The sequence below is a fragment of the Micropterus dolomieu genome, linkage group LG20 (assembly GCF_021292245.1).
Source record: "Micropterus dolomieu isolate WLL.071019.BEF.003 ecotype Adirondacks linkage group LG20, ASM2129224v1, whole genome shotgun sequence".
Classification (NCBI taxonomy): domain Eukaryota; kingdom Metazoa; phylum Chordata; class Actinopteri; order Centrarchiformes; family Centrarchidae; genus Micropterus; species Micropterus dolomieu.
The window spans coordinates 23,192,855-23,219,433 of record NC_060169.1 but is presented as its reverse complement, the minus strand read 5'-3'; the positions used below and the strand labels follow the sequence as shown (position 1 = coordinate 23,219,433).

At 41.7% G+C, this 26,579-nt stretch overlaps 2 protein-coding genes across 4 annotated transcripts in view; one reads left to right on the top strand and one right to left on the bottom strand.

Annotated features, from left to right (window-relative positions):
* Positions 1-3,426: 3,426 nt before the first annotated feature.
* Positions 3,427-19,189, bottom strand: urb2 (URB2 ribosome biogenesis homolog). Of its 2 annotated transcripts, none has more exons than XM_046033032.1 (12): positions 19,032-19,189; positions 18,033-18,178; positions 17,516-17,692; positions 16,174-17,345; positions 15,915-16,053; positions 13,246-15,763; positions 12,643-12,803; positions 12,296-12,406; positions 10,614-10,856; positions 8,145-8,241; positions 7,301-7,434; positions 3,427-4,335 (listed from the first exon to the last, which is right to left on the bottom strand). In XM_046033032.1, exons 2-12 carry the CDS (start codon positions 18,156-18,158, stop codon positions 4,138-4,140), a joined length of 5,076 nt encoding a protein of 1,691 aa, XP_045888988.1. In that variant the 5' UTR covers positions 18,159-18,178; positions 19,032-19,189; the 3' UTR covers positions 3,427-4,137. The 2 variants fall into 2 exon arrangements, with proteins under 2 accessions (XP_045888988.1, XP_045888987.1); XM_046033031.1 differs by lacking the exon at positions 19,032-19,189 and adding an exon at positions 18,578-18,596.
* abcb10 (ATP-binding cassette, sub-family B (MDR/TAP), member 10) overlaps positions 18,974-26,579 on the top strand; it is an 11,917-nt gene continuing 4,311 nt past the window's right edge. The window contains exons 1-12 of one of the 2 annotated variants that reach the window (XM_046033034.1): positions 18,974-19,192; positions 19,473-20,475; positions 21,458-21,664; positions 21,927-22,129; positions 23,059-23,193; positions 23,484-23,630; positions 24,544-24,679; positions 24,776-24,871; positions 25,454-25,663; positions 25,746-25,821; positions 25,955-26,139; positions 26,265-26,308. In XM_046033034.1, coding sequence (XP_045888990.1) covers positions 20,004-20,475; positions 21,458-21,664; positions 21,927-22,129; positions 23,059-23,193; positions 23,484-23,630; positions 24,544-24,679; positions 24,776-24,871; positions 25,454-25,663; positions 25,746-25,821; positions 25,955-26,139; positions 26,265-26,308 — 1,911 coding nt within the window. In that variant the 5' untranslated portion in view covers positions 18,974-19,192; positions 19,473-20,003. Of the gene's footprint in view, positions 19,193-19,356; positions 20,476-21,457; positions 21,665-21,926; positions 22,130-23,058; positions 23,194-23,483; positions 23,631-24,543; positions 24,680-24,775; positions 24,872-25,453; positions 25,664-25,745; positions 25,822-25,954; positions 26,140-26,264; positions 26,309-26,579 lie in introns of those variants that run through there. The other variant, XM_046033033.1, reaches the window with a different exon arrangement.

The following is a 26,579-nucleotide window of genomic DNA, read 5'->3' as shown; positions in this document are numbered from 1 at the left end:
ACTCTCTGGTGTGTGCATGTGCTCCGAGGAGACACTAGGGGCGCCAGAGACACTTTAAACCGGGTTAAACAGGAGAAAACAAAAGCTGTCTCTCTTCTCTGGTTCTGAACCAGTCTAACAAAGATGGAGACACAACTTAAACCTGGCGTGGAAGAGTATACATTTTATGTGTTTTTCAAATGTGTTTCCTTTCCTTTTATTCTTCCTTTTCTTTTGCTTCTTCAGGTCCTATTTTTTCATCCTTTTCTCCTTCCTCCACTGGTTCCTTCCTCCCTTCTTAACTCTTTCCTCAATAGGGCCTACCTTCCTTTCCCTTCCTTCCTTCCTTCCTTTTTCCATCCCTCATTTGGTTCCTTCTCCCTTTATTCCTTTCTTCCTCCATTGGTCCATCCCTACCTTGGTTCCTTCATTCCTCCTTTGGTCCCTTCCTTCCTTAGTTCCTTCCTTCCCTTTTCATCCCTCACTAGGTTACTGTCTCCCTTCCTTCCTGCCTCGCTTGGTTCCTTCCTCCTTTCTTAACCTTGCTCCTTTCTGTTATGGCAAAAAATTGTGTTCTCTTACATTTAATCTTTTGTGCATGTTGTTTTACTATTATCATTATTACTATTATTGTTATGTCTTAGATATGTTTATTATTACTATTATTGTTAGGTCTTGTCGATATGTGTATTGTGTTTTTATCCTTAACCTTTCTCCCTTCTATACTCCTTAGTCCGTCCACATTTACTAGGGTTTAGGTCAGAGGTTTGAGATTGTTTTGGTGTTTTCCTCTCTTGTTGTTCCTCTCCTTTCCTTGAATGTTCGTTCTAGGCTGAGAGAGGTTCTCTGTTTTTTTTCTTAATTTCCTCCTTTGGTCCCTACTTTAAACAAGCCAGAAGAGCACTGACACAACAATAAATAAACAAATAATAAAAGAATATTTCTCATCAAATGAACAAAACATATCTAACTTTGGCAAACTTAAACTTAGGCAAAGTTTGTCTTTGTCAGCTCATAGTAAGAAGCTGATTAAAAAAACGTTATTCAGGGTTTTCAAAGCAGCAGAAAGGCCATAAAATCCAGTAACTATTGGAAGCATTAAGTGTCACCTCATCTGAGAAGTTGATGAATCATTTCTAAAAAATCTTTAAATGTTCAGTGAAACATTTTGGAGAAAGTCAATCTGACATTGTTGAACCACTTGAAAGCACAGTTTAAATAGATTTTTCCATCCAATCAACCCTCTACGAGATAGAGGTGGAACACCTTTGGCTCAACCGAAAGGTCTAGTTCATGTTCAGCATGGTTCAATCTGCTGCTGACCTTTTTCATTTTAATAGTGAGAAAATGTGATTTTGTTTTACCTGAGAGCAAAATGCCCTGCAGTCCAAGTAAAAAATACTATCAATACACACTTTGTGCTGGGCCTCCAAAGAGTTGTCCCAGTAGTATTACACACACACACATTTATTCATCGCTGCTCCCGCTACGGTGGTCTAAAGAGAGACTCAGTGTGTTTATGTTACCTACAGTAGTGTTAGAGCATGGATGGATGGAAGTCAAACTGAAGTTAGAGAGAGAGGAGGAGGAGTATGAAGCAGAGAAACTGATGTTGTGCAAGTTCAGCAGCGCAGAGGTAGAAGAGGTTTTTATTTTTTGCCCTTTGCCTGGGATGTCCTGAATAACTGTTGTGAGGGTCTCAAATTACCCCTGAAGAGGGGCAGTTTGGCTTTCAAGACCTTCCAGAAATACAGAGGAGAGGCAACAGGTCTGTCTCTCGGCCGTGAGCTTGTCGGCCATCTTAAGTTATGTAGTACTTGAAAAGAATTCCTCTAAATAAGATTATCGTGCTTGTATTTCATTATCATCATTAATCATATAATAATGGCACTATACAAAGACATAATCATAGACACAGTGCAGTCAGATGTGGCTTTTAGATTAAAACAGAAATCCTTTTTAACATTTTAATTAAGTGTTCATTGAAATGTAAGCCAAACTATGGGGTGTGAACATTTCAGCATCTTTTAGAAGTGCAAACAGACCTTAACCAATGCATACCAGCTTAGTAAGTGAAGTCACATGAGCGATTGTTTAGTTTTGTACCTAACTGCACAAAACATAATCATGGAGAAAAAAGGCCAAGAATAAATGAAAGAGCCTGACTTGATCCTGGCTTTTTGGGTGTGTTGACTGTTTTGCATTAATGTTTACAAACAATGTCAGTTTAAACGATCAATTTACAGCATGAAAACCCTGAGCTGTCACTTGCTGCCAGCCTTTGTATCAACTGCTCAGTCAATCCATTGAAAGTAAAATAAAACAACTGTCAGTTCAATTTATCTAAACATAAAGCAACCAGCTATCGGGAGCGACAGTGTTTCTACAGAGGGTGTCACACAACAACACATTTACATTAGCTTTTATAAACCTCATTGGTAAATACGAGAGGTTTCTTTCAATTACTGTACTCAACCTATGGTTTGTTTTTCAAATAAAACCCGAACACTAAATCTGACATTATCTGCCCTGCTGCAGTAACTAAAGCACAAACACTCACATTTATGTTAATACAGTTTTTCTTTAAATCAATGCGTGTTGAAATGGGAGTTGCGATAATAGAAACAGTAGAATATGTTGTTCGGCCAGCGTTTTGTGTAGTTTTATAATGTACAGACCCAAAAACCCATTGAGTCCATGGAGATTCTAGAAATCCAATTTACAATTTCCTCTATTTTTTTTACAGTTACACCACTGTGACTGCATTATCTCATTATTCGTACTTGCAACGTCCCCGGTTGTTGCATGTCATCCTCTCTTATACCCCTTAACAGCTGCTGTCTGATCTTCTTCTGTACTCAGTTGAATAAATTCAAAAATGTACACAATATATTCTGCATGCACAATTATTAGGCAAGTGAGTGTTTTGAACATAGTATCATTTTATGCATATTTTCCAACTCCAAGCTGTATAAAGTTGAATGCTTATTGGATATAAGCATATCAGGTGATGTGTATTTGTGTAATGAGTGAGAGTGTGGCCTAAGGAGATCAACACCCTATATCAAGGTGTGCATAATTATTAGGCAGCTTCTTTTCGTTAAGCAAAATGGGCCAGAAAAATACATTTAACTGACACTGAAAAGTCAAAAATTGTAAAATGCCTTTCAGACGGATGCAACACTCTTGAAATAGCTACATTTTTGAGGCGTGACCACCGGACAATCAAACATTTTGTTGCTCAGCTGGGGCGCAGTAAGCTCATGGAGCATTGCCTAATAATTGTGCACACAGTGTATCCTAAGCTCATGGAGCATTGCCTAATAATTGTGCACACAGTGTATCCTTATATATATATACACACACACACACACACACACACACACACACACACGCACACACAATACTGTGCACAATACGATGCAATTAAACAAGCTCAAAACAGCATAGTATTCAAATGTATATGTATTAAATCATAAAGTTTTGTTAAAAAACCAAACAACAGTGATATAGAAAAGGCAATTCACACATACATTCACATGTTCTTCAGCAATTCAATGAAATGATAACCATATCTCACTGAAACCAGTTCATTTAAATTACAATATAAACATTTTGCACATGATTTCTCCTGGCTGCAGTAAGAGGTAATTCCGATGAGGAAACACTTCCGTGACCACTTCCTGTGTTGACTCTGTAAGTATACAGATACTGCGATCCAGCTAGAATATATTGGCCTTGCAATTGTGTTCTTAATGCCTGTGCATCTGTTTATAACACACCTCAGGACACTTTAGAGCCATTTTTTAAAAACTATTTTCAGCTTGAGCTACTTAAATATTTGTTTCCCTCTGTTTCCTTCAGAGTGTCTGTATATTCATTATTGTGTTGTGTTTAGGTGCAGAATTCAAAGCAATGATGTGATTTATACATACCCATTTTTTTATTTTTAACAAAAAAAACTGTGTAAGGTGAAAAAAACAAATCTACTGTGTACATACAGTGTACATCGTATGGTATTCACAAGCTGGTATGTCTGATTTCTAATTCAAAAGCTGAAGTTACATATAAACATATTCTTTCTACGGCTAAAAAATTTATTTTAATCAAATTAAATTGAAGCCTAAACCAAACATTGTCAGTGCTTGTTGTGGAAGTTCAAACAGTGTACTTCTCCTCCCCTTGCCTCTGTGCTTTGTGGTAGTGGGTGTAGCTGCCGTACAGCTCATTGAACACCTCTCTGACTCCCATCTGCAGTTCGGCCGTCAGAAACTTGATATCCTGCTCCATACACAGGTCCAGTATCCGATAGATCCCCTCCGTTAGATGCAGCTTGATGTCTGGTCGAAGAGTAACCTTGAGAGGCAAATAAGAGGGCAGTTAGGAGAAAGGAGAGGAAAGCAGAGGACAATGGGAGAAAAGACAGGAATTTAAAATATGGCAAAAGCAAGGCAGATGAATCTGAGGTCAACAATATTCTAAACAATGTTGACAGGCTTAGTTACATCAGGCAGCTTTGATCCCTCCTGTTTCACATCCTCTGAAAGTCATCTCTGCTTCCCCATTTTCCTCATGCACGTTAACAAGACCCCGTTTTTCTTTTTCGTAGTTAATTAATGGCAATATGATCCTGTGTGTCTTCATACGGCCTGAGGGACAGCCTGAGGCAAACATATCAAGCCATAAATGATGTGCCAGAATAGCTGAATATTCATTTAGGTCTCACATCCAGCTTCATAACCGTAAACTTTAATTTGAGTGGCACTAAAGGACAGGCAACATCATCTATCCTGGCAAAATGTATGTTATTGCAAATGTTAAGAGCAGGACTACAAGGGGACAGCACTGACGATCAATCAATTATAGTAAGATTTCTAAGAGCCAAATGAAGCAGAGGGTTGGTTATAATGAATTTAAACCCCCAGGAGCATCAGGAAAAACAAGTTCCTAAAGCGTATGTAGATGTGGTACTCTTCTCTGTGTGTGTTTTTAAACCATGTTGAGATTCAGATCTGAAACTCAAAACAGAATTTTGTCAAGTGTCGCAGATCCATACAATCTGATCCAGTATACGTGCACTAATACTTCATATGTACCTGTGTTACACAAGCAGAGAAGACAACCAACACCACACCAAGGTTTGCTTTCTTTCTCCAACAACACATTAACACGCACATGCACACAAACACACACACCGCAGACAATAGACAAACACCTTTTGTTCTCAGTGAACCCTGCACTACAAGCCAGGAGAAAATTCTATAATGTCAGCTTATTCATCCCTGTTACATTATACCCCCGCAGGTACACAGGTGTTACACACCACAACCTGATGACTCATACAGTTGGCTGAACCGCAGTCCTCAGGCCTTTGACATACATCATTACAAAGTGAGTGTGAAGATGATGGCTGATTTGTGCTGGTGACTGTACCTGTTAAATTATTAGATAAAACCTCTCTCACATGATAACAGGCTTCACATTATGAAGAGACCAGACAATTATGAGCTTTCTGCAAACAAAGATAACCTATCAAATGTCATGTGGTGCAGAAGTTGGCACGCCGATTGTCCAAATCCCGGCCTGGTGGTGTTATTATACCTGGATCTGGATTCTGTTATACCCAGAGAGAGCAAGAGACCTATTTCACACCTGTCAGTCCTGGAAGAAGAACACCTGCTCTGTTGCTCTTCCTGAGGTTTCTCCCCTTTTTGTCCTTATACAAAGTATGAATTTATTCTTATCCAAATTGTGGGGCTAAAGAAAGAAAGTGCTGCTTGCAGTAGAAACTAGAGGAGATGTTGAACTGTATAAATAAACAAGACTGTACTATCTAATGCATCTGCTAAATTACAAAAATTTGTTAGATTAACACATACACACTATCAAATATGTTTTCCTAAAACATAACTTTTCGTTTACCTTATTGAAGGCTTTGTCTCTTGTACCCAAAGTCTAAATCTGCTGCTGTTGTGTCCATGTGCAACCTCAGGTGAACTTGTGTCATATTTAACTCAAATTAAATAAGCGTGTAAAGTGGAAGTGCTTCAAATTTACACATCAAAGTCTGTTCACAGATCTTGGGGAGTAGTAGTGCATATGTGACACACTTGTGAGTATCACATTCTTTGAAGACTGCAAGTTAAAAGCCTGGGGGTGTGAAGTTAGAAAGAAGTGAGGTTACCAGACCTCTGTAGCTTGCTTCTCGAGGCTACATTCGCCGGAACTAGCATAACACACCCAAATCTCCAACTGTTGGCAGTCACACTGCATTGTGGGTAATGTAGGCACCAGGTTTTGACAAGGAAGAAGAATGCATGAAATAAAAAAAGATGATATCTGGTTCTGCTGCATCAATTCTGATCCTTTTTTCTTTAAATTGTCCATCATGACTCAGACAATGCTATAGAGTGTGGTGCTAAATTGGCAGCGTACTCTTTTAATAGGGGTTTCAACAGAATAGTAAGTTCAACCTCTTCACCAGCATAAAAACTGTACTTTTCCAACTGCAGCTCCACTCTGGTCTAATAACACCTGGCTGTTGCATGGAAAGCTCAGTTCAGGATGAGAGCCAATAGAAACAGTTCCGATACAGAGACAGCTAAATCACCCCCGACATACAAAGAGGTCCATCTCCCCCATTAAAAGCACAATATAAACCCAATTTTAGGATTAAGAGCTCAAAGAATCCCAAACACCTCTTTCTCATTGCTTCTGTCTGCCTGTCTTCTGTCAGGATGGACACTTTAATGTCTTCCTCTCGATGTGTGACTCTGCTGGAAACCGCTGAGTCAGGCTGGCGTCATGTTAAATACAGTCTGGTAGCGGAGAGGAGCAGTGTTCACAAACCAGACGTGACTCACAGCACTGAGGGAACATCCAGCCTAAAGCTTCATTCCAGCACATGGAGTTACAGTAATCCTGGACCTGTTCACTCATATTTGTGAACACTAATCTGGCCAATGGAAATACTTTTCTCTCTCCGCTCCTGAGCGTCAGCATCTCCGTCACTCTGCTTGGCTGAATCTCGCTGGCTCAATGAGCACCACCAGACAAACTAGGCTGGATCAAAGGCTCAGCTGAGATCCCACTGCCTCATTCATACGTGTGTGTGTGTGTGTTTGACTTTGTGTCACTCACAGCTGTATGTGTGTGTGTGTGTGTGTGTGTGTGTGTGTGTGTGTGTGAGACTTTGTGTCACTCACAGCTGTAGAAAATCACCAGGGATGACAGATGGGTTTGGATGATAATACAACTGTGTGTGTGTGTGTGTGTGTGTGTGTGTGTGTGTGTGTGTGTGTGTGTGTGTGTGTGTGTGTACCTTCTGCAGCTCTGTGACGTACTGAGCCACCATGAAGGCCGACAATGTGGTGAAGCTCTCGGCTGTAGCAGCAATGTGAGAGTACATCCTCTCTGTCAGTCTGGAGCACTGGAGATACACGTCACTGTCTGGAACTTCAAACACAGAAAGTGATGTTATTTCATTAACCTGTTTACATGTGGTAAATCAAGTTTGTTTATTTAGACATGATTCCCCATTGTTTTTAAGCCAATGTAATAAATTCACTTGGAATCATGAAGGTTATTAGAGGAGCAGATAATACAGAAGGAACGCACTGAAAATCACAGATACTTAAACAACTTGCTAAAAGATCAGCCATTAACTGACGTAATATAATGATTTTTGTGTTAATTAGGTCGAGTTTTCTGCAGTTTACAGTGGCTTTAGGCTGAAAAAGATGAATCAAGATTATGAATGCTCCCTGTCTTAACATTTCTCTCTTTCTGGAAGCTGTTGAGTAAATATCAGAAATTGCCAACAGTATGTGCCTGGGCATGCATCAAGTGCCTACCAGTTCCAGTAGTTTCCAGTAACAGGACAAGGGTAGAAAGATGAATTTCCTCTTTAATACAGCATCAAGCTGACTTTGAAGTTAATTTAACTGAATTCATATAGTTCAATTTGTTACTAATGTGCCATTTTATTCTTCATTACATTTCAAGGAATAGAAGGGCATATTACCTGCTTTTCCAAGTAGGTTAAATCAAACAATTATTTGCACAGACACAATTAGAGAATTTCTTTCCAAACCTATATATTTTCTCCTCCATATTAAATTAAAGTAATATAACAAGTGTCCGTGTGAATGTGACAATGTTGTTACCTGTGTCACTGTCTCCTCTCTGCCGACCCTCCTGCATGATGGACGCCACCAGACGGTAGAAGACATTTAAAAATGACGGCGCTGCCTTCAACATCACCTGGACACACAGGAAGTATACAGTCAAACATTTGTCAGATATTTAATCATTTGAAGGGATGGTACATTTATTCTTGAGGATATCCAACTGACTTCACAGTATTCAGTTGCCTTTTTCCAGTTATAGTAGACTTTCACATGAATCTCACTCAGAACTTAAATTTTATTTAAATAGAAATAATAAAAAACACTTGTTGATCGTTTGTTTTTCTAATGAAAGTTTTAGGATGTTAAAAGCTGAACAGTGAAACCTTTTTTAATTTGGACAAAACAGTCCTGCAATGTCCGTCAGCCAACATTTTCACAGCTTGAGTCATTTGCAGAGCAGTCATAAACTTACAGTCCAAAAAATGACTGAGGTAAAAGTTGGATTCCCACAAGAGCTACGTTTGCATTTCTGTCCACACCTCCCTCTCTCTCTCTCTGTTCCCTATTCGAGGCCTACAGTGGGATGAAGAGAGTGAGAATATAAAGAGGGGGAGATGATGTCACCAGCTCTGGTTGGAGCTCAGTAATGGTTTCCATTGACTTAAACCCGCTCCATGCCAACCTATGCTGCATGCCAGCTACCCTACCGGTCCTCTCCACCTCCTCCCTCTCCCCTATGACACCACCTTTCTCCAGCTCACTCCCTTCTTTTCTATTTTGTCCTGAAACGTGCATCGCATTCAAATCACATCCTTTGTTCTCCATCCACGACTCCCTCATCTCTTTATCACTTCTTATATTTACTCCCCTCCCTTCCTCTATAAATGTATTCTCCTTCCCTTCCTTGTCTCCACTCTCCCCTCAGCTTTAACGCATCCCCGCCCCTCCCTTTTTCCTTTACCGCTGTCCTTTGTCCTCACAAACATCTGATATCAGTTAGCTGGTTCTTGCCTTGTTTTATTCAGTGCAGCTGCCCTGTTTCAGTCGCACTCTGTCATTGTCTCTGAACAAAAAAGAACTGTCAACATTTCAGAAAACGAGAAACTAAGAAATTATCACATTAACACCATTTTAACATGAATGCAGCTGGTAAACCAAACAAAAGGCAGCATGTGGGCTGGAATGATTGCCATTTGAAAGTTTTAGATTTCTAGTCTTTTTCTGTAGGGGAAAATGGACGTCCAGTAAAAGCTGAAAATTTGGACATTATGAGGTTTTCGTGCAGCTGTAGCATGACTCTGGTGAGCTGCAATATCCTTTCGTTTACAGCAACATTCCTCTGGGGCATCCTGTGAGCTCAGCAGCAGAGTGCATACCGCATTTTCTTCACATCAGGGATTCAAACCAGCAGCCTTGAGCTATAATGACCTTCATTACGCAGGGGCGTATGGTTAAATTGGTAAGCATGCTTTTCATAATAATGTTAGTAAACCAAAAAAAGCCACATAGATTGCTGCATCATTGTGTACTAACCCAATGATCCCCTATCATTTCCTTTAGAGACTTGATCATTTTTGATAAATATGTTTTTAAAAACATAAAAATGTTTGACAAAAAAAAAAATAAATAAAAAAAATCCCATCTGGGTTTTAGCTATTGGACAGTGAAATTGTGAAAAAAGTACATACACTGAGTACTTTTAGAGACCCGGACTGGGTTAATGTTAGATTGGTCTGTTACATTGGCCATTAATTCTAACCAGATTCTTTGCCTTTTGTATAAATTAGAATAGAAATAAATTGCTTGTCTTGTTATTTCCTGTTATTAAAGGCTGAATTTAAGTACAGCTTTCTCATTAGGCTTATAGCTGAGTGTGTGTGTGTGTGTGTGTGTGTGTGTGTGTGTGTGTGTGTGTGTGTGTGTGTGTGTGTGTGTGTGTGTGTGTGTGTGCGCGTGCGTGCGTGCGCGTGCGTGCGTGCGCGTATCAGAGCACTGAATGCATCTGCCTGTTTGGCCATCTTATGATATGAACCTTAGCTTGTGTTACCGGCATTACAGATTACAGATGCATTTGATCAGAACTAATTTAAAATGATTTGTCAGTCCTAGACAAGACAAGTTAATATAGTTTGCAGTTTGATTAATAATAAATTCTTCATGAAGGTTATAATGTTAAGATTTTGTTGGAACAGTTTGAGAGGTGTTGATTTAACTGTATGATCATCACAATCCTACAAATATTTTCTGTTTTGTCTTCTTTTTCATTCACTTTTTTCAGTCACACATTTGTGCTAGCAATGTTGGTTTCTATGTATATTATAAGTTTATACCACTGCCATGTGCTATTCTTTAAATATATTACCACATCTTGTTGCAGGGGCCTGATCTGAACTTTTAGCCTTTGATATTATTGCCGCCCAAATAAATCACTACTTCCTTTTTTCATTCATCCCCAAGTTTGCTTCCTCGTTCCCTCCCTCACTCCACCCATCTGCCTGCTCATACCTGAGGATGACACTGGATGAAGGCAAACAGCGCCTCATGAACAGCCAGGAACGCTGATTGGTAGACGACTGGGGTCAAGTGGTCGAGGGGCACCGACTGGAGCGCGCCAAGGACCAAGACCACATGATGAGGGTTTGTGATGCGCCCCTCCCCCTGGCGCAGCAGTGACGTCATTGACATCACCGTAGGAACAGTAAAGGGAAGGGTCAGCGAGACGTCCTGACTGGACGACCTTACTAAGAACTGTAACGCAGAAAAATACACGTTAGAGAGGGAGACATACTCAGACACAACTATGAGAGCACGTAGTGGCAGATGCAGACACAAATACAAAACATGTCAGATAAGTTTGATTACAACTTTTTAGAATTAATTAAACTTAATTAAATATGAAAAGTAAGAAACTGACAAAACTTGCAACACCAACAGGCCTTTTTCACAGTATTCAGCCATCATTCACTTTATTATTTACTAGTTTGCTCTTAGTACTGCTACATGTCAAAAGGTCTTCTTTGAAAAAAAGCCCTATTATGTTAAAACAAATTATAATAATGCTATTTTTTGGATATTGTACTACTCTGACCAATTCCATATTAACTGAAGACAAAAACCGAACTGCATGTTGCAAAAAATAGGACTTTTATAAATATTCTACTGCTTCTAAAACATAAATCTTTTACAGGCAGTAAATATAGAGGATTAAGACTTATAAAAAGGCCTCCTCTCACAACATCTAAAGAGAGGAAGGTGGAAGACACAGAAACAACAGATCACACAGATGAAGGACATATTGACACAGTGATGGAAACAGAACAGCATGGTTAGCATATTTAAGTACTGTGTGTGTGTGTGTGTGTGTGTGTGTGTGTGTGTGTGTGTGTGTGTGTGTGTGTGTGTGTGTGTGTGTGTGTGTTCGGGCAGTATGGTTAAGCAGATTGGGATGTTGTCTGTCTGCTCCACCCAGCAGGCCACATGGAAACATATTGAAGAAAAGAGCCTCAGTGGAAATTACAATAAACAGGGTTTCAAACGGAAATCACCAGACTGTGATTGTCATTTGGCTGCTGAGTCACTCAAGACGGCTGTACAGCACACTGTCACTACAATTATTACTGATGCTGGGCCAAAGAACATACTGTAAAATACTTGACCTGTCTGAATAAGCAATACAGTATATTCTAGCTTTATGATTTCCTTTTCGTCTAAGGCACTAATGAATACGTCTTTCCAGCAAATGCTCTCTCAAGTCAATTCAATCAATTTTCTTGACTACAAACACAGAGCTGGCTTCAGATGGGTGTGCTCTACAAATGTCACCCAGTATATCTTCATTCCAGGGGTTTTAAAACCAGATGATCTTTTGTGAGAAGGGCATTTGGACTACACATCACACACCTGCACTAACACAATAGTGTTAAGTTATTTTAGGTTAGAAGGCAGCTCTTCCTGTCAGGTTGGCAGAGAACCTGCAATCATAACATATAATTTCCTTCTCATGCTGAAATTCAGTCACCACTCCTAAAGTCTGGATTTGGACATTTTCAGTGTATATGTATAAATGTCTGATTTGACTAATGTTAATGTCTATGAGTATACGTATATGTTCTCTGAATCAAATGATTTCATGTGTTTGCTGCATGACTTTGTATCTGTGTGTGTGTGTGTGTGTGTGTTTCTCTCACCACCATAGCAGATATAATCTGAGGTGCAATGAGCCACAGAGCTTTAGAGCAGGGCTCAGGTAACTGACAACAGGACAGCAGCTTAATGATGATGACTGCAGATAGCACATCCTGGAGAAAAGTAAAGGAGGAGCGAGAGTGAGAAAACTATTCATGTTACAGCAAAGAAGTGACACAAACAAACAAAAACAAAGCAGAATCTCCCTCCCACCACATAAGAGATGGTCAATGTAAAACATTTTAATAACATCCCTTTAAAAAACATTAGACAAAGTATTTACACTTTCTGGGATCTTTAAACACGATGCAACGTACAAGTTACAAGTAAGGATCCACCTGGGCCTTACCCTGTAGTTTCCTGCCCTCAGCTGGCCAGTGTCAAGTCCTTCTCTGATCAGCAGCAGCAGCAGGTTGAACTGCCCTGTAGTGCTTTTCTCCACCAGGTGGCACAGCAGCTCCTGCACAGCTGGCTCCAGCTCACAAAGATCATTTGAAGACAGCCAGGAAGCTAAAAGCAAAGTGAAAATGGGTTACAGTCAACTGAAATACACAAAAGAGCAGCCCGTAAATTCTACTCTCGCTTTACTAAGATCATACTATATATATATATATATATAAGATAATATTATGTACATGTTTATTATTGAGGTTCTGCAGTGGTGTTACAGGACTGCATTACATTTAGTAGTGTTGCCAACATTTTGCCCACACCATTTACAAACATGAGGGGCCATAATATTACTTTAAACATGTAATATTACTATATGAAAAATAAATGTTTTGAGACTTTTACTTGTTTTTTTTGTCCTGTAAAAGAAACAGACTGTCATATTTGTTAGATGGCATGGAATAAACAACATATGCTCAGTTGTAAACTGTCAGTCTGTGCAATATGCAAAGTAACTAATGAAAGGACAACACTGACTGATTGCATAAGATTTGTTCTGTACCTGTCAGCAACCTGTACACATTCTGCAGTATCTGCATGTACAGCTCATCCAACTCCTTTCCTCCCTTCGTCTCCTCTCCTTGCTCATCCTCCCTCTCTCCTCCTGTCTTCTTCACTGCTTTGTAGAAAGTGGACAAGAAATGCAGAGAGGAAACCAGGAAGTCCATGGGCCTGTGGGCAGAACTCATTTCTTTGATGATCTGCTGGCAGAAGCCCTGATAGAGCTTCATATAACTCAGGGTTAGCTGGGTGTCCGCCTGCTTGTTCTCTTCCTGCACCGACAGTGAGGTCAGTTCACAGTGAAGCATGACAGTAACAACTTCTACTACAAAGGCTTGACCGAGGATGCTGACCTGGGGCTTCAGGGCGGACTCAATGGCTGGTCCCAGTGAAGCAGTCGTTCTGGCTAGCATTTGGGTGAAAGTTTGATCCATTGGTTTACTCCTTCCCAGGTTGGATGTCATTGCCTGGGAGAAAGATGCCAGTGATGCCAGGAGGAGATGAACAGACAAAATGGACGCTCCTGCATCTGGTTTGCCTGACACAGCTGCTGAACCAGGCGCCACAATTTGCCTGCTTGCTATTTCCGTACTGGTAAGATAGGAGGCAAACTGGTCCAGGTTAAGTCGAACGCTGCTGTTTCTGATTATAATCAACTGGATCAAGGACCTGATGAAGCCCTGCACTGCTTTGATTAAATTCAACCAATCGGGGCTGCTTGTGGCTCGAAATCTTCCATTGTTGCTACGCCAGAGTAGAGAAGACACAGCGGCCTGCAGCAGAGTACCACCATGGATGAGCTTCAAAACACTTTGGAAGTTTCTACCCTCCAGGAGACAAGTCAGAATCCTGAGCAGCTTCATCAGGAATACCGCTTCATCTCCACATTCAGGAGAGGCCACGGCCATCTGGTCTGCATGACTGGAGGTAGAGGTGAGAATGAAGAAGAGGAGGAGGAAAATAGAGGAGAGATCTTCAGAGTTCATCCCATCTGGGTTTAGGTTTGTTAAGATTTGGAATAAGTTTACCAGTTCCTTGCTCTGTGTGTCAGCCAGCAATACAGACACATCTCCAGTCTTCAAGAATGCCATTATATCCTCAATTATAGTCTCTTTTTTCACAAGGGCGGGCAGAGGCTGACTGGCATCTCCCTGTAAAGAGTTAGCTCCAGTTCCTTTCTCCTGAAACTTCAGGAGCGTAGGACAAACCTTGGGTACATGTGCTGTCTTGAGAACACCAATAATCTTTTGTGTGAGGGAACAAACTGTCGCAGAGAACAGTGAAGGCAACTCAGCAAGAACCGGGCCTTGGAGAAGCTGTGAAGATATGAGGGAGACAGTCAGACAGCCGGCTGGCCAGTCCTTTGCTCCATCTGTCTGTCTGCTGAGGAGTGAACTGACAAGTACATCTACTATGCAGTCCACATCTTCTCTGCTCAGGTAGGGAGAAATCAAAGGCAAATTGGACGTGATAAGATACCAGTGTGCTACAAGGTAAGAGCTGGCGCTCACACTCTCTATCTGCCCGTCCCATACCTGCTCTCCATCCAGGCTCACCTCGAACTCTGATTTAGCTAAAATAAATTGGGCTGCCCTGTTTAGCAGTGCACCAGTCCTGGGTTCAGAAAGTAAGGGGGTGTCTAACAAAACCTTCTTCGTCTGTTGCAGAGTGAGGAGTTTGAAAAGCAAACAGCTCATAGGGCTGCAGGATGGATGAAGACGTGTTGGAAAAATCTCACCAGATAGAAGACCTTCTGCATGGGTTAGGACTGGAGCACAGCCTTCAGTCTCATTTGCAACTGCTGTCTGGGCTGAATCAAGAGATGTGTATTTGCTGCAGTGGATATAGAAGAGCGTGTCAACTTCCACCCAGGTGTATCTGAGGAGGAGAGCGGCTTCCTGGGTCTTCTGTTCCCACAGTGCTCCCATTTTAGACTCTGAGACCTCCTCTGACTTTTTGTGGTCCAAATTCTTTTTGCCTTTCTTTTGGGTCTGTTGAACTGAACTTATATTTGTTTTTAAAGCCTTCGTTTCCTTTGACAACAGATTTAGCAACTCCTTGACTACCTGTTGCATCTCCTCCATCAGGCCCAGACTCTGCCTGATCAAAGGAAGGGGAGAGGCATTGTCTAGAGTCTTCAGACTAAACAAAACAACATGAAGCAGTTGGCTGACGGAGAATAGCTTCAGAGATGCATCCTCTCTCTCTTGGTCCACCTTTATTTCTGTATTCTCTCCTTTATCATCAATCTCCATCTTCTCTGCCCCACTTTCCCCCTTGACCAGGTCAGGTAGAATATATCTCCGGATGCTCTCCAATACTAATGAGCAGATTTCTAGGGCCTGTGAAGGGGGGGTATCCAAAAGACAAGTCCTGAGCGAGGTGGAGATGCCCTCAGGCAGCAGAGGAGGTCGGAGTTCGTCCAGGGCTGGCTGACAGATCACAGACAGGAGCTCAGAGAAGAGGCGAGGCAGCTGACGGAGCTTAGTGTAGGTCTGGAGGATACTGCGCACCATGCTCTGTTGGCAAACAAACGTTTTGTTTGAGTCAAAACTAAACACATTTTACCATTTTATATTCTGCATTTACAATTCTTGGGCAAGATTTTTTTTTATTTTTTTTTTTTTTTTTTAGGTGAAATACACAATAGGATTAGGAATAAATCAATACCTGTCTGGCACGTTGCACTCGTGCTTCCATGCATTCAGCATTAACCCAGGCTGAAGATAACAGCTGGTCCAGGTCTGGTTCAAGAATCAGATGGTTGAGACTCAACAGCACTTTTAAACAACGGTACCATGCTGGGATGCTGAAAGACAAGACGGGAGAAGTTTTCACTGTATGACCAATGAAACACTTACACGAAAAAGCCCCAATAATACTAAACAGACAATGAAAAACCCATCAAGAGGAGTGTTTATGTTTTTACCCCGGTTGGGCCTGGTTGAACAGAATCTGTCCCAGGGCTCTGTAAAAGTTGAGCTGGACCTCTCCATGTCTGATCTTGTCTGCTGCGACATTGTAAATATCGGCAGACAGAGCCTGGTTTAGCAGGGACTCCACAGCCAGCAGAGCCAGGCTCCAGCTCTCTGGGGAACAGAAAGAGGCTGGGGGAGACTTCTGCCCGAGGGACACAGAGACAGGCTGGTCTGCTTTGGCAGGTGAGAGTCCATCAAGGCCTACGTCCAAGGCCTGGACCAACGTGGTGAGGAAATAGAAACACAGCATCCTGTTCACTTCCTCGCTTTCTCCTCTCCCTTTTCTGTAGCTTTCCAGAAATAACTTAAACAGCAGAGACAATGTGTTCGACTTCACAGTGTAGTGCAGGTGCGGCTCACAGTAGCCCTGAGCACTCAGTTTGGAAAGGATGGCAGTTACTGGCTTCAAGGGGCCTTTTGCCCCCCCAGGACCACGTTTCCCAGAATCCTCTTTCAATGGAAGGAGCTCCTCCTTGTAGGAGATCAGGTGCTCAGATGGGAAAAGTGCTAACTGAAGGATGGAGTCTATCTTGATGCGGATGTCTCTGCACAGCTGCTGACGGAGGCGCAGATGTGTGTGAGAAGGTGCAAATTCACCAGAGGTCAGCAGATGTCTGAGTAGTACTAATATCTGGATCAGCTGGTTGGTTACCATAGCAAAGACTCTGTTAGGATTGGCTTGTTGTCGCTGAACTGACAAATAACATGACAGCACCTGAAGTAACACCTCAAACAAATTGGCTGAACGGAGGTTCTCCGTTGGCTTGGAAGAGGATTTATTAGCCTCTAACTCTGGCTGATCTGGAGATCTTTCGGTGACCGGATCAATTTGAGAACTTTCCAAATCGCTTGGAGTTTGAAGACCCTCAGTCATCACCTCATCTTGACATGTGACCGACTCAGTCATTAGGGGTTCTGTGAGCAATGGCTGTTGTTGTAGCTCATGGCAGGCCAGAGAACAGAGCTTAGCCAGGAAATCAACCATGAGTTCATACTTGGTGGTGAAGACAGATGAGAGCGCAGGAGAAGACAGAAGGCCCTGACACACACTCAGTATGGTGGACGCACACACCGGCGACTCAGAGCCAACACGCGCACACTCCTGGAGACGGTCAAGCAGCAGCTGGAGGCAAACAGAGAAAAGAGGTGTAAGTAAAATCTTCTATTTTCTAGAGTATGAATGCCAAAACACTAGTCCAATATCTGATTCTGCAGTAGACAGTCAGTGCTGTAGCATTACAAACGCCACTCTAGATTCGTGGTGGTGTTTTTATGGAAGCATTGCCAGCACACCTGTGCCATGTTGAGCCTCAGGCTGATGGTCTTGCCCTGCTTGAGAAGAGAGAGGAGCTTCCTGCTGTGAAGCAGATCATCCAGGTAACACCAAAGTCCTTCCAGGACATCCTGAGAAAACTCTACTTTCTGGTTGTACCAGCCGGTCAGAGCGTGGGTGCACCAGTCCAACAGCACCTACAGTAAAATAGGGTCACGTCAGACATGTAGATATAAATGGTAGACATTTAACTCCTGCTTTTAAATTAATTTAGGACTATCTACAGACAATGTTAATGAAAAGTGCATCAAGTGCAGACAATGGTCTTGGTCTTCATATAGAATACATTCTTGATTTAGGTTATAATATAAAACATATTTACCTTGGAAGAAAAATGACACAAGGCACTTTTCAAGCTGAAAACAGAGTATCTACAACTACTCAGGGTTCCCTACATCAGAACCATGTCACCACATTAAAGCATAATTATCTTTCTATGGAGACACAAACATCTTATACCACAACTTCAGCTGCTACCTGTTCCTTGTTGGGTAGCAGGCACTGAGAGGAGATCCAGGCAAAACGTGCCAGTTTTAACTTGTCCTGCCACGGAGTCTGAGGACTCTTCAGTTTCAGATGGATGCCTGAGTAGATGGCAGCCATTGCTGCAGCTGGTTCTACTGCTGCGCAGGCATGAAGAGGTGGGATTGAGAAGAGAAGTCAGGGCCAGAGAGAGAGAGAGAGAGGGGGGACACAATATAGGGGGAATGGTTAGAAGACCTAAATATTCTTTAAATACAGCGGTGATAAGTATTCATTCCATTTAACAGTAATAACCTACATGGGTGAGCTTAGGGAACAGGGTGAGGACATCTATGTTTACACGATCAGGATGATATTTTTATTTATATTTTACATATGCTTTAATTACTTTACGCTTTAATTACTTATGTAATACTTTAATGAAATGTATGGGGTTGACTGTTGTTTTGTAATTTGTATGATACTTTGGCAATACTGTTGTTACACATTATTCATGCCAATAAAGCTCATTTGAATTGAATCGACAGTAAATAACTCACAGACACCACAAAGACATGTGGACATGTGACGGATCTCATGTCTTTAGGCAGTTTGCTCCACAGAGAAGGACCAAAGCAAGCAAAAGCACCCACACCAGATCTGACTCTTATTTTAAGATATAAATTGATCCTGTTCTCGTTGTAGTAACGTAATGTTACAGCGGAGCCTAAGCCCCACACAAGAAACATTTTTTTAAACACTGCAGTCTGGTGCAGGTGTAAATCATTTTACATTTTCAGTTCAAATCTGTTCAAGTCTGTCTGATACCCTCAGTATACACGACTTTAACAAACTTGACATGCTTTACAGCTAACGACAACTAGCTTTAGCATACTCATGCTGAAGTCAAATTAAGCTAATATTTGGGGTGCTTCTCGTCTGCACGCAAGCTGAGCTTCATCGTTACTTGTTTAAGAATCGTTACATGAATTCAACTAAGCTTATTCGACTTACGACTTTTCAACCTGCACGTGTCTCCTGTTGTCAGATATGGATGAACTTTCAACTTTCACCCTGGCGCCCCGGCAGAAGCAATGGAGAGTCGATTGAAACTGTCGGCCAACGGTTAACGCCGCTAAATATTCACTTTTTGCCTTCACAGAGCACAGACCCTGGTAAAAAAATATATATATTTAAAGAGGATTTCCGAATGATTATGAATTCAGTTCATTTATTTAAAAATAACTGAAAACAAATTTGGTCGAGAGAACACTTATTTGTCGAGTAAATAACTTAATTAATTATTCCATGTAACCATACTATAAAGGCAATACGTATGTTTGTATGACCTAAATAAAATTAACATACTTTTTTGTAATTTTCGTACAAAATGAATACTACATTTTGTTTTGCAACCGTTCAAAACTCATTTACGAAACACTTCTAACGATCTAGGTTCGCTTGGTTATGCCTGGGAAAGTTTGCTCATATTGTCAGCCATTGAATTCTCCACGAAGAGGAGGAGGAGGAGGAGGAATACTGTGTCCACGGGAATCAAACCAGGGTCACCTTTCCTGTTTCTGCTCTTTTAGACACTTCCAGGGACATTAGGTTTATTTGGTGTTGGATGTTGGTGTTTGTCGATCTTCGGCAGCTTGTGTTTCCACTTTCTCTGCCTGCCAACCAAATATCCAGCGGCAGATGACAGTGACAGGCAGGGTGGTGTTATATAGTAAGAGACTGAGATAAAGTGGGCGACGGCGGCTGTCAGGCACAGATAAAGCGGACAATAACGGTCTAAACTCGACAATGTAGCGGGAAGGAGCTCTGCAGCTGTTCGGATATGGATACGGTGCGTTGACGTGACGGCTGGACGACTAAAATGTTTCGAGTGGATTTACTAAACAAGGAACACCTAAATCTGACTTCCCACTGAGAAAACCACTACTTTTCTTTCACCTTTTGTCAAATTTAGCTAATCAATACATGACAACCAGGACGATGCGGCTTTTATTTCGCATGTCAAGGTGCACACATGGAGTGCATCTGTCCAAAATCAAACTGACACAGCCGAGGATGTTGTGGCTGGAGCACCGTCTGACCGCCTCACCTGCCCTCCAGAGGAAGAGACAGCCGACCGGGGTCAAGCCATCAGTCCATCCGACGCCTGCTTTCCCTTTCTCCCCACCCAGGCCCTTCATGTCTGCTCTGCCCTGGAGTCCACTCAGAGGTCTCTCCATACTCTGTTCACACACACCGACAGGTAGAGCACGGACAGTCTCACACACACCTGTTGCCTTCGCCAGCTCTTCAGCCGCCTCCAAACCTACAACACCAGCCGGATCAGCGAAGAACACCCAGGCAGACACTGAGATAAGCCAAACACCGACCACGGTCCCCGTGGAGGATGTTAAAAGGATTTTGCAACTCGCTCACCCGGAGAGATGGAGGCTGGCAGGTAAACTGTGTCTATGTGTCTGTGAGGCAGTCTTGAGAGCCAGATACATGATAAAATAAGATCTATCTATCCGCAGCACATCCCCTGCTGTCATGACTCCACCATTGCCATATTCTACTAAAACTTACTGCTAGTAGTACAGTTGCCACTTTTCATAATTTTTTTTTTCTGTTGTGATAGAGAGAGAGAGAGAGAGAGAGATATCTCTATCTATCTATCTATACACACATACATATATATATATATATATATATATATGTGTGTGTGTGTAAACTATCACATATTTAGGTGCATACCTGTGTGACATTCTGTTCCTAATTGTATGTAACCTGTTCTCACTAACATTTACTACATTACTGTACTACCTCAGTATGATATTTCATATTAAATTTTGTTTAAAATAAATCTTATTTGTACTTGTTCCAGTTGGGCTAGTATATTGTAACAGCTGTTCAAAAACTTAAGAGAAATGTACACTTATAGTACATATTTCCTACTACCTCCTGTTTTCTTCTGTCTGGCTGTTGGATGCACAGCCATTTTTCTGAACTTTTCCTAATCAGTCACAACAGGCCACCTCATTGAATGTGGACAAGTGTTTTTAAAACCTCCCTACCCTGTGAGTTGTTCCAGTTATCAAGACAAGGATCAATTGTAAACTGCTCTGACCTTGTTTGCAGACAGGAATTCCCAGACTGGTAACTTCAAAACTGGCTAAACTACATTTAGTAAAATTCTATTCATTACCCAGCAAAGGCTGCTCTGCTACTCACAGCTGTTTACAATGTTAATTTGGAGAGCTCTGTGCTTTTTAGGGTACCTTTTTTATCGGGTTTTGCTAGATCACTCATTCCAATTTTAAAGTGAAGACTTCCTGTTTTAAATTGTAGCCCTGGATTTTGCTTTCTACAATAATTTGTGTATGTATTAGTGTATGTTTTGCTTTGTTTCTGAACTTTCTCTGTTTCTCAATCCATCCCAGCTGCTGTGGGCTTCTTAACTGTCTCCAGTGCAGTAACCATGTCAGCTCCATTCCTCCTGGGTAAAGTGATTGACACCATTTACACCACTGGAACAGACACAGAGACAATGACGGCTTCCCTGACATCTTTATGTATCATGCTGACGGGGGTGTTCCTGTGTGGTGGGGCAGCCAATGCTGCCAGAGTCTACCTCATGCAGACCTCAGGTGAGACAATGAGGGACTACTAACTTTTTTTAATCGATTGTTTAATCATTTACTTTACAGTATGTCCATCACTGAGCCCAAAGTAATGTTTTAAAAAATGTCCACATTTGTTAAGCTGTAACCTACAATAATTTGTAATTTTATTGACTGACTGCCCAGAACAATTAATCACGAACTAAAACAAATCACCCGATTGCCTCATTGCAATAGTCTCTTATCTCTGCCTTTCTCATGAATCTCTTTTCTCTCTTCCCCTCTTCAGGCCAAAAGATTGTTCGCAATCTCCGTGCCGCCGTCTTCTCCTCCATCCTCAGACAGGAAGTGGCATTTTTTGACAGGAATAGGACTGGCGAGCTAATCAACCGCCTCTCTGCTGACACGGCCGTGGTGGGCCACTCGATCACTGACAACCTGTCTGATGGGCTGAGAGCCGTCGCTCAGGCAGCTGTTGGTGTCAGTATGATGGTGAGGACGTCCCTCAGAGTGGTAGATCAGGAAAGGTTTGAATGGGGAATCAAAAGTCTTCTGCTATGATACATTTATGTTTTGAATAAATGTTGTATTATGGATGTTTCTGAAATACTTTTAACAAAATTATTCCAAACTAAAGGCAAACTTACCGTCCTATTAGCCACTGAAATCTTTATTTCTCTCTCTAGTACATCTGTTGTTTTGATCGTAACCAATCAGTCTGACTTTTAAAAACACTACAGTCCTTTAACAATAGAGTAAGATGTGTGTGGATATAGTGTTGTGTTGCTCTGTACAAGGTAGTGACTTTCTTTTGTCTACATATTTCCAGTCTGTGGTGTTGGTATGTGAGCTAAGTGTTTCCGTCTATAGATTACAGGACTGTTGGGAAACAGGTTTACAGAAGTACTTCTTATCAAGACAAGGAAATGGGTGAATTCTGTTGAATGGGTGCAACACTACAAAGTGTAATGTTAGGGTTGAATGATATGCTCAAAAAATCTTTTAACAGAGATAGCGATATGAGTCAGTATTTTAGTGGGAATGGTTATTTTTGCATTTTATTTAATGGGAGATTTGCCGGGGTCTATACCAAACAAGCATGTTCCCTTACGTCTGGAAAGTGTGAATAGAACAGTAATTTGGATATTGCACTTCAGCCCATGACTGTATTTCCCCAAAAAGAAAATCATAAAACATAATGCTCATGACAAACAATTTGTTTTCCTTACAAGGAAGTAAAATGATTTCCTGGTGTCATTAACATTGACGGAAATGAATGGAAATAATTACATCTAATTCCTGATGAGGGCCACTTCATCTGTTTATTTCTCTCTTCCTCCTTACACTCCTTTCTTTGCTTTATTTTCTCCCCTTTAATTTTCCATTAATTGCTCCTTTGTCTTCTCTCTCTCCTCTTGTAGTTCTATGTCTCGTCCAGTTTAGCAAGCTTTGTGTTGCTGATTGTCCCTCCTATGGCCTGTCTTGCTGTAGTCTATGGCAGATACCTTCGCTCCATCTCCAAACACACACAGGACGCGCTCGCACAAGCCACACAGGTACAGTTCACAGAAACACACAGATCAATTGAAGAAGTAGTCAGTAGGTTTTACGATCACAGAACTGGTGTTAAAAATTGCCAGATGTTCAACAGCAGGACATTATGAGTAATTCAATTCAGCCAAAACACCAGTTCATATTAGTAGGTAGTAAAGCCATATAGTCTCGGCTGTCCCTTAGTTTTGCTGATATCTGAAATAAATGCTGCACTGCCTGTGGTACCTTATTAAATTTGCTATGTTGATCATCTGATTTCCAATACATAGTCATAATAAAACTGTGTGTGTAGTTGGCAGAGGAGCGAATCAGCAACATGCGGACAGTCAGGGCTTTTGGTAAAGAGCCATCAGAGGTCAACACATACACGCAGAAGACAGACCAGGTCTTCAGCCTGGCCAAGAAGGAGGCGGTGCTACGAGCTGGCTTCTTCGGAGTGGTAAGTGTGTGTGTGGGGAGGGGGGTGTGTGTGTAGGTGTGTGCAAATCCACAGTTAGGAATTGAAGTGTTGCACGGAAGCTTCTGCTTTTTGCTGCCGTATTTCAGGATTGCTACAATACCATAGTACCTGACAAGGTCTGTTCATGAGGGAAGTTTCACCATAAAAAAGTATTATCAGATCCTACATACTAGGTCAGAGAATCCTTAAACCCATCTGTGCACTTTAAAAGGTTAAGACGGTGTTGAAATAACTCAATGACACAACTTGGCAAGCAGCCTAAAAGCTCTTAAACAGTTTCTTTCTCTGCCTATCTTTAACACTTTAATACTTTTCCATGTATTAAGTTGTCCCTAAGGTAGGTTGAAACAAAGGTCTGGTTGTCCACCTCTACTTATGTCAATGTTTGTTCCTAACAACTTTCAAGATGATGCAGTGCAATTCATCAGCACCACAAACTACAGCCTTCAAAATTACTGTAAAATGTAATCAGCTCCTATCTTTAACAGTGACAACCAAAACCATATGCTGCATGATAAGGTATCATATTTGTTGTAGGGTTATTGTGTTTATTCAGAGTTAGCTAGAAACTGACAACTCTGTCTGTAGATGGAAAAATAAGCTCTTTGTGAATTTCTCAGCTGATCATTATTTTAAAAATTGTCCTCTCTGTCCACCTTCATTATTCACTACTGTAGGGTACCAGTTGTCCTGTAAATCTAATTGAAGTGTTATCTGGTAAATGATATTCAAATATGCAACTCAGTGAACTATAGTTCAATGCTATCACTTGCCAGCTTATCCAGCAGGTTAGCAGATGGGCTGTAATCAGTGCTGTGTCAGGGAGGAGCAGTGATGCCAGATATTGAAGTGATCAAATAACCAAGCGCGCGTCTGTGTCTGTGTGCTTCAGACTGGTCTCAGTGGTAACGTCATGATCCTGTCAGTGCTCTACAAGGGAGGCCTTCTGATGGCCAGCCAGCACATGACTGTGGGAGAGCTCTCATCATTCCTCATGTACACCTTCTGGGTGGGCATCAGTGTTGCAGGTAATACACACATGCATACACACTTATATGTGCATGTGAACTTTCCTATTGTGTAGATTTCCTCATCTGTACTGTTCACATCTGTTTGTTGTGTAGGTCTGAGTTCCTTCTACTCTGAGCTGATGAAGGGTTTTGGAGCAGGAACCAGACTGTGGGAGCTGCTGGACAGAAAGCCAGAGTTTCCTCTAGATGGTCAGCAAACACACACACTTACTCACTCACATAGGCAGGAGAGTATTACCCCATCACATTACCCAATGAGTGCCCAGTTTTGTCCTGTAAACCCCATCATTTGCTTTTTTTGAATTGTTTGTGTCCAGAAAGCAGTCATATTTTGAATAGAATTGATTCAGAGATGTAAATAAGTATTTTTTTTCCTTTGATCATTACCGCTTACAGGAAAGTGTATGACGGAGTAGCCTCGACCTTCTCTCTGTGTTTTCACTGCCCGAAGTTTTATCTTTAACTACATACGATACAAACAAAAATGTTCCACTTTCTTGAAAAATGTGAAGATTTTAAATCTTATCAAGGATCAGACGTCAGTAGAAAGTATGAAACATCTCTTGCTTAAATTTTTGCCTGGTCAGTTAATAAACACATTTTAAAATGTAGCAGCCCAAAATTTAGTTCAGTTTTATTTTTGTTCATTTCCTTGTTCATTTGTTTTATTTCTCCCATTTGACTCAGTTTTATTACTGTTATTGCTTACCAATCAAGCAAGTTAAACTAGTCGTTCTATCTTTGTGTCCCTCTTCCTCTGCTCCCCCACAGAAGGCCTAGTTCTTCCTCCAGAACATCTGAAGGGTCAGCTGGAGTTCAGTGATGTCTCCTTTGCCTACCCGACCCGTAAGGAGACTCCAATTTTCCAGAACCTCAGCCTGCTGGTCCCAGCTGGTACCATCATGGCTGTGGTGGGACCCAGTGGGTCTGGAAAATCAACCCTGGTCTCTCTGCTGCTCAGGCTGTATGACACCGACGCCGGTGAGAGCGAGCTTGTTCTGTCTCGTCCCTGATACCCAGATACATCAACCACTGTTTAGTAATCAGACAGTCTTTTTTCCAGGTATCATCTCTATAGATGGTCATGACATCAGAGATCTGAATCCCTATTGGCTCAGGAGTCACATTGGAACTGTCAGTCGGGTGATAAATGACTTGTTTGTGTACAGCAGATCTCATAGCACATACATAAACTGGGCAGACACGCATTGGAAATATTAAGAGCATTTGAGTAAAGACAGTCTTTCTCCCTCTCCGCCTTCCACCTTTTTCCCAGGAGCCTGTGCTGTTTTCTTGCTCTATAAGAGATAATATAGCGTACGGTGCAGTGGACCAAGACGCCGTGACTACAGAGGACATCTACAGGGCCGCCAAAGTGGCCAACGCCTATGATTTTATCCAGGCTTTCCCCAAGGGCTTTGACACTGTAGTGGGGGAGAAAGGAGTGCTGTTGTCAGGTGAGAAACGGTGGCGGAGACACGACAGAGTTATGATAACAACATGCACTTCACAGTCGACACATAGGGCCTATTTAGACGAAGCCTTTATGTGTGTACATGGTTAACGAGTGTTTGTTTCTTAGGTGGTCAGAAGCAGAGGATAGCCATAGCCAGAGCTCTGCTCAAGGTGAGTGCAACAACATGGCTGTTTTTACTGTTTATCCACATCAGAAGGAAGCACAACTCAGGTTATGACCAGTCATCTGCACATAATAGTTGTTATCCAATAACCAGGTAGTAGAAACTAGATGTTCCTGTCACATCAATATGTAATAATTCTGTTCACTGAATCACAGCTTTCCCTTTCTTCTGTGAAACCAGAATTAGTTTGTATAAAACTGTTTGTGTGTGCTCCCCCCCCCCCCCCCCCCCCCCCCCCCCCCCCCCCCCCCCCCCCC

Excerpts from the sequence above, each read along its gene's own strand:
- urb2 (XM_046033032.1), bottom strand. The coding sequence starts at position 18,158 with ATGGCTGCCATCTACTCAGGCATCCATCTGAAACTGAAGAGTCCTCAG. Across the intron at positions 16,054-16,173 it reads TTCAACCAGGCCCAACCGGG|CATCCCAGCATGGTACCGTT; the intron begins GTAAAAACATAA and ends CTTGTCTTTCAG. Across the intron at positions 12,407-12,642 it reads TGAGGGCAGGAAACTACAGG|GATGTGCTATCTGCAGTCAT; the intron begins GTAAGGCCCAGG and ends ACTTTTCTCCAG.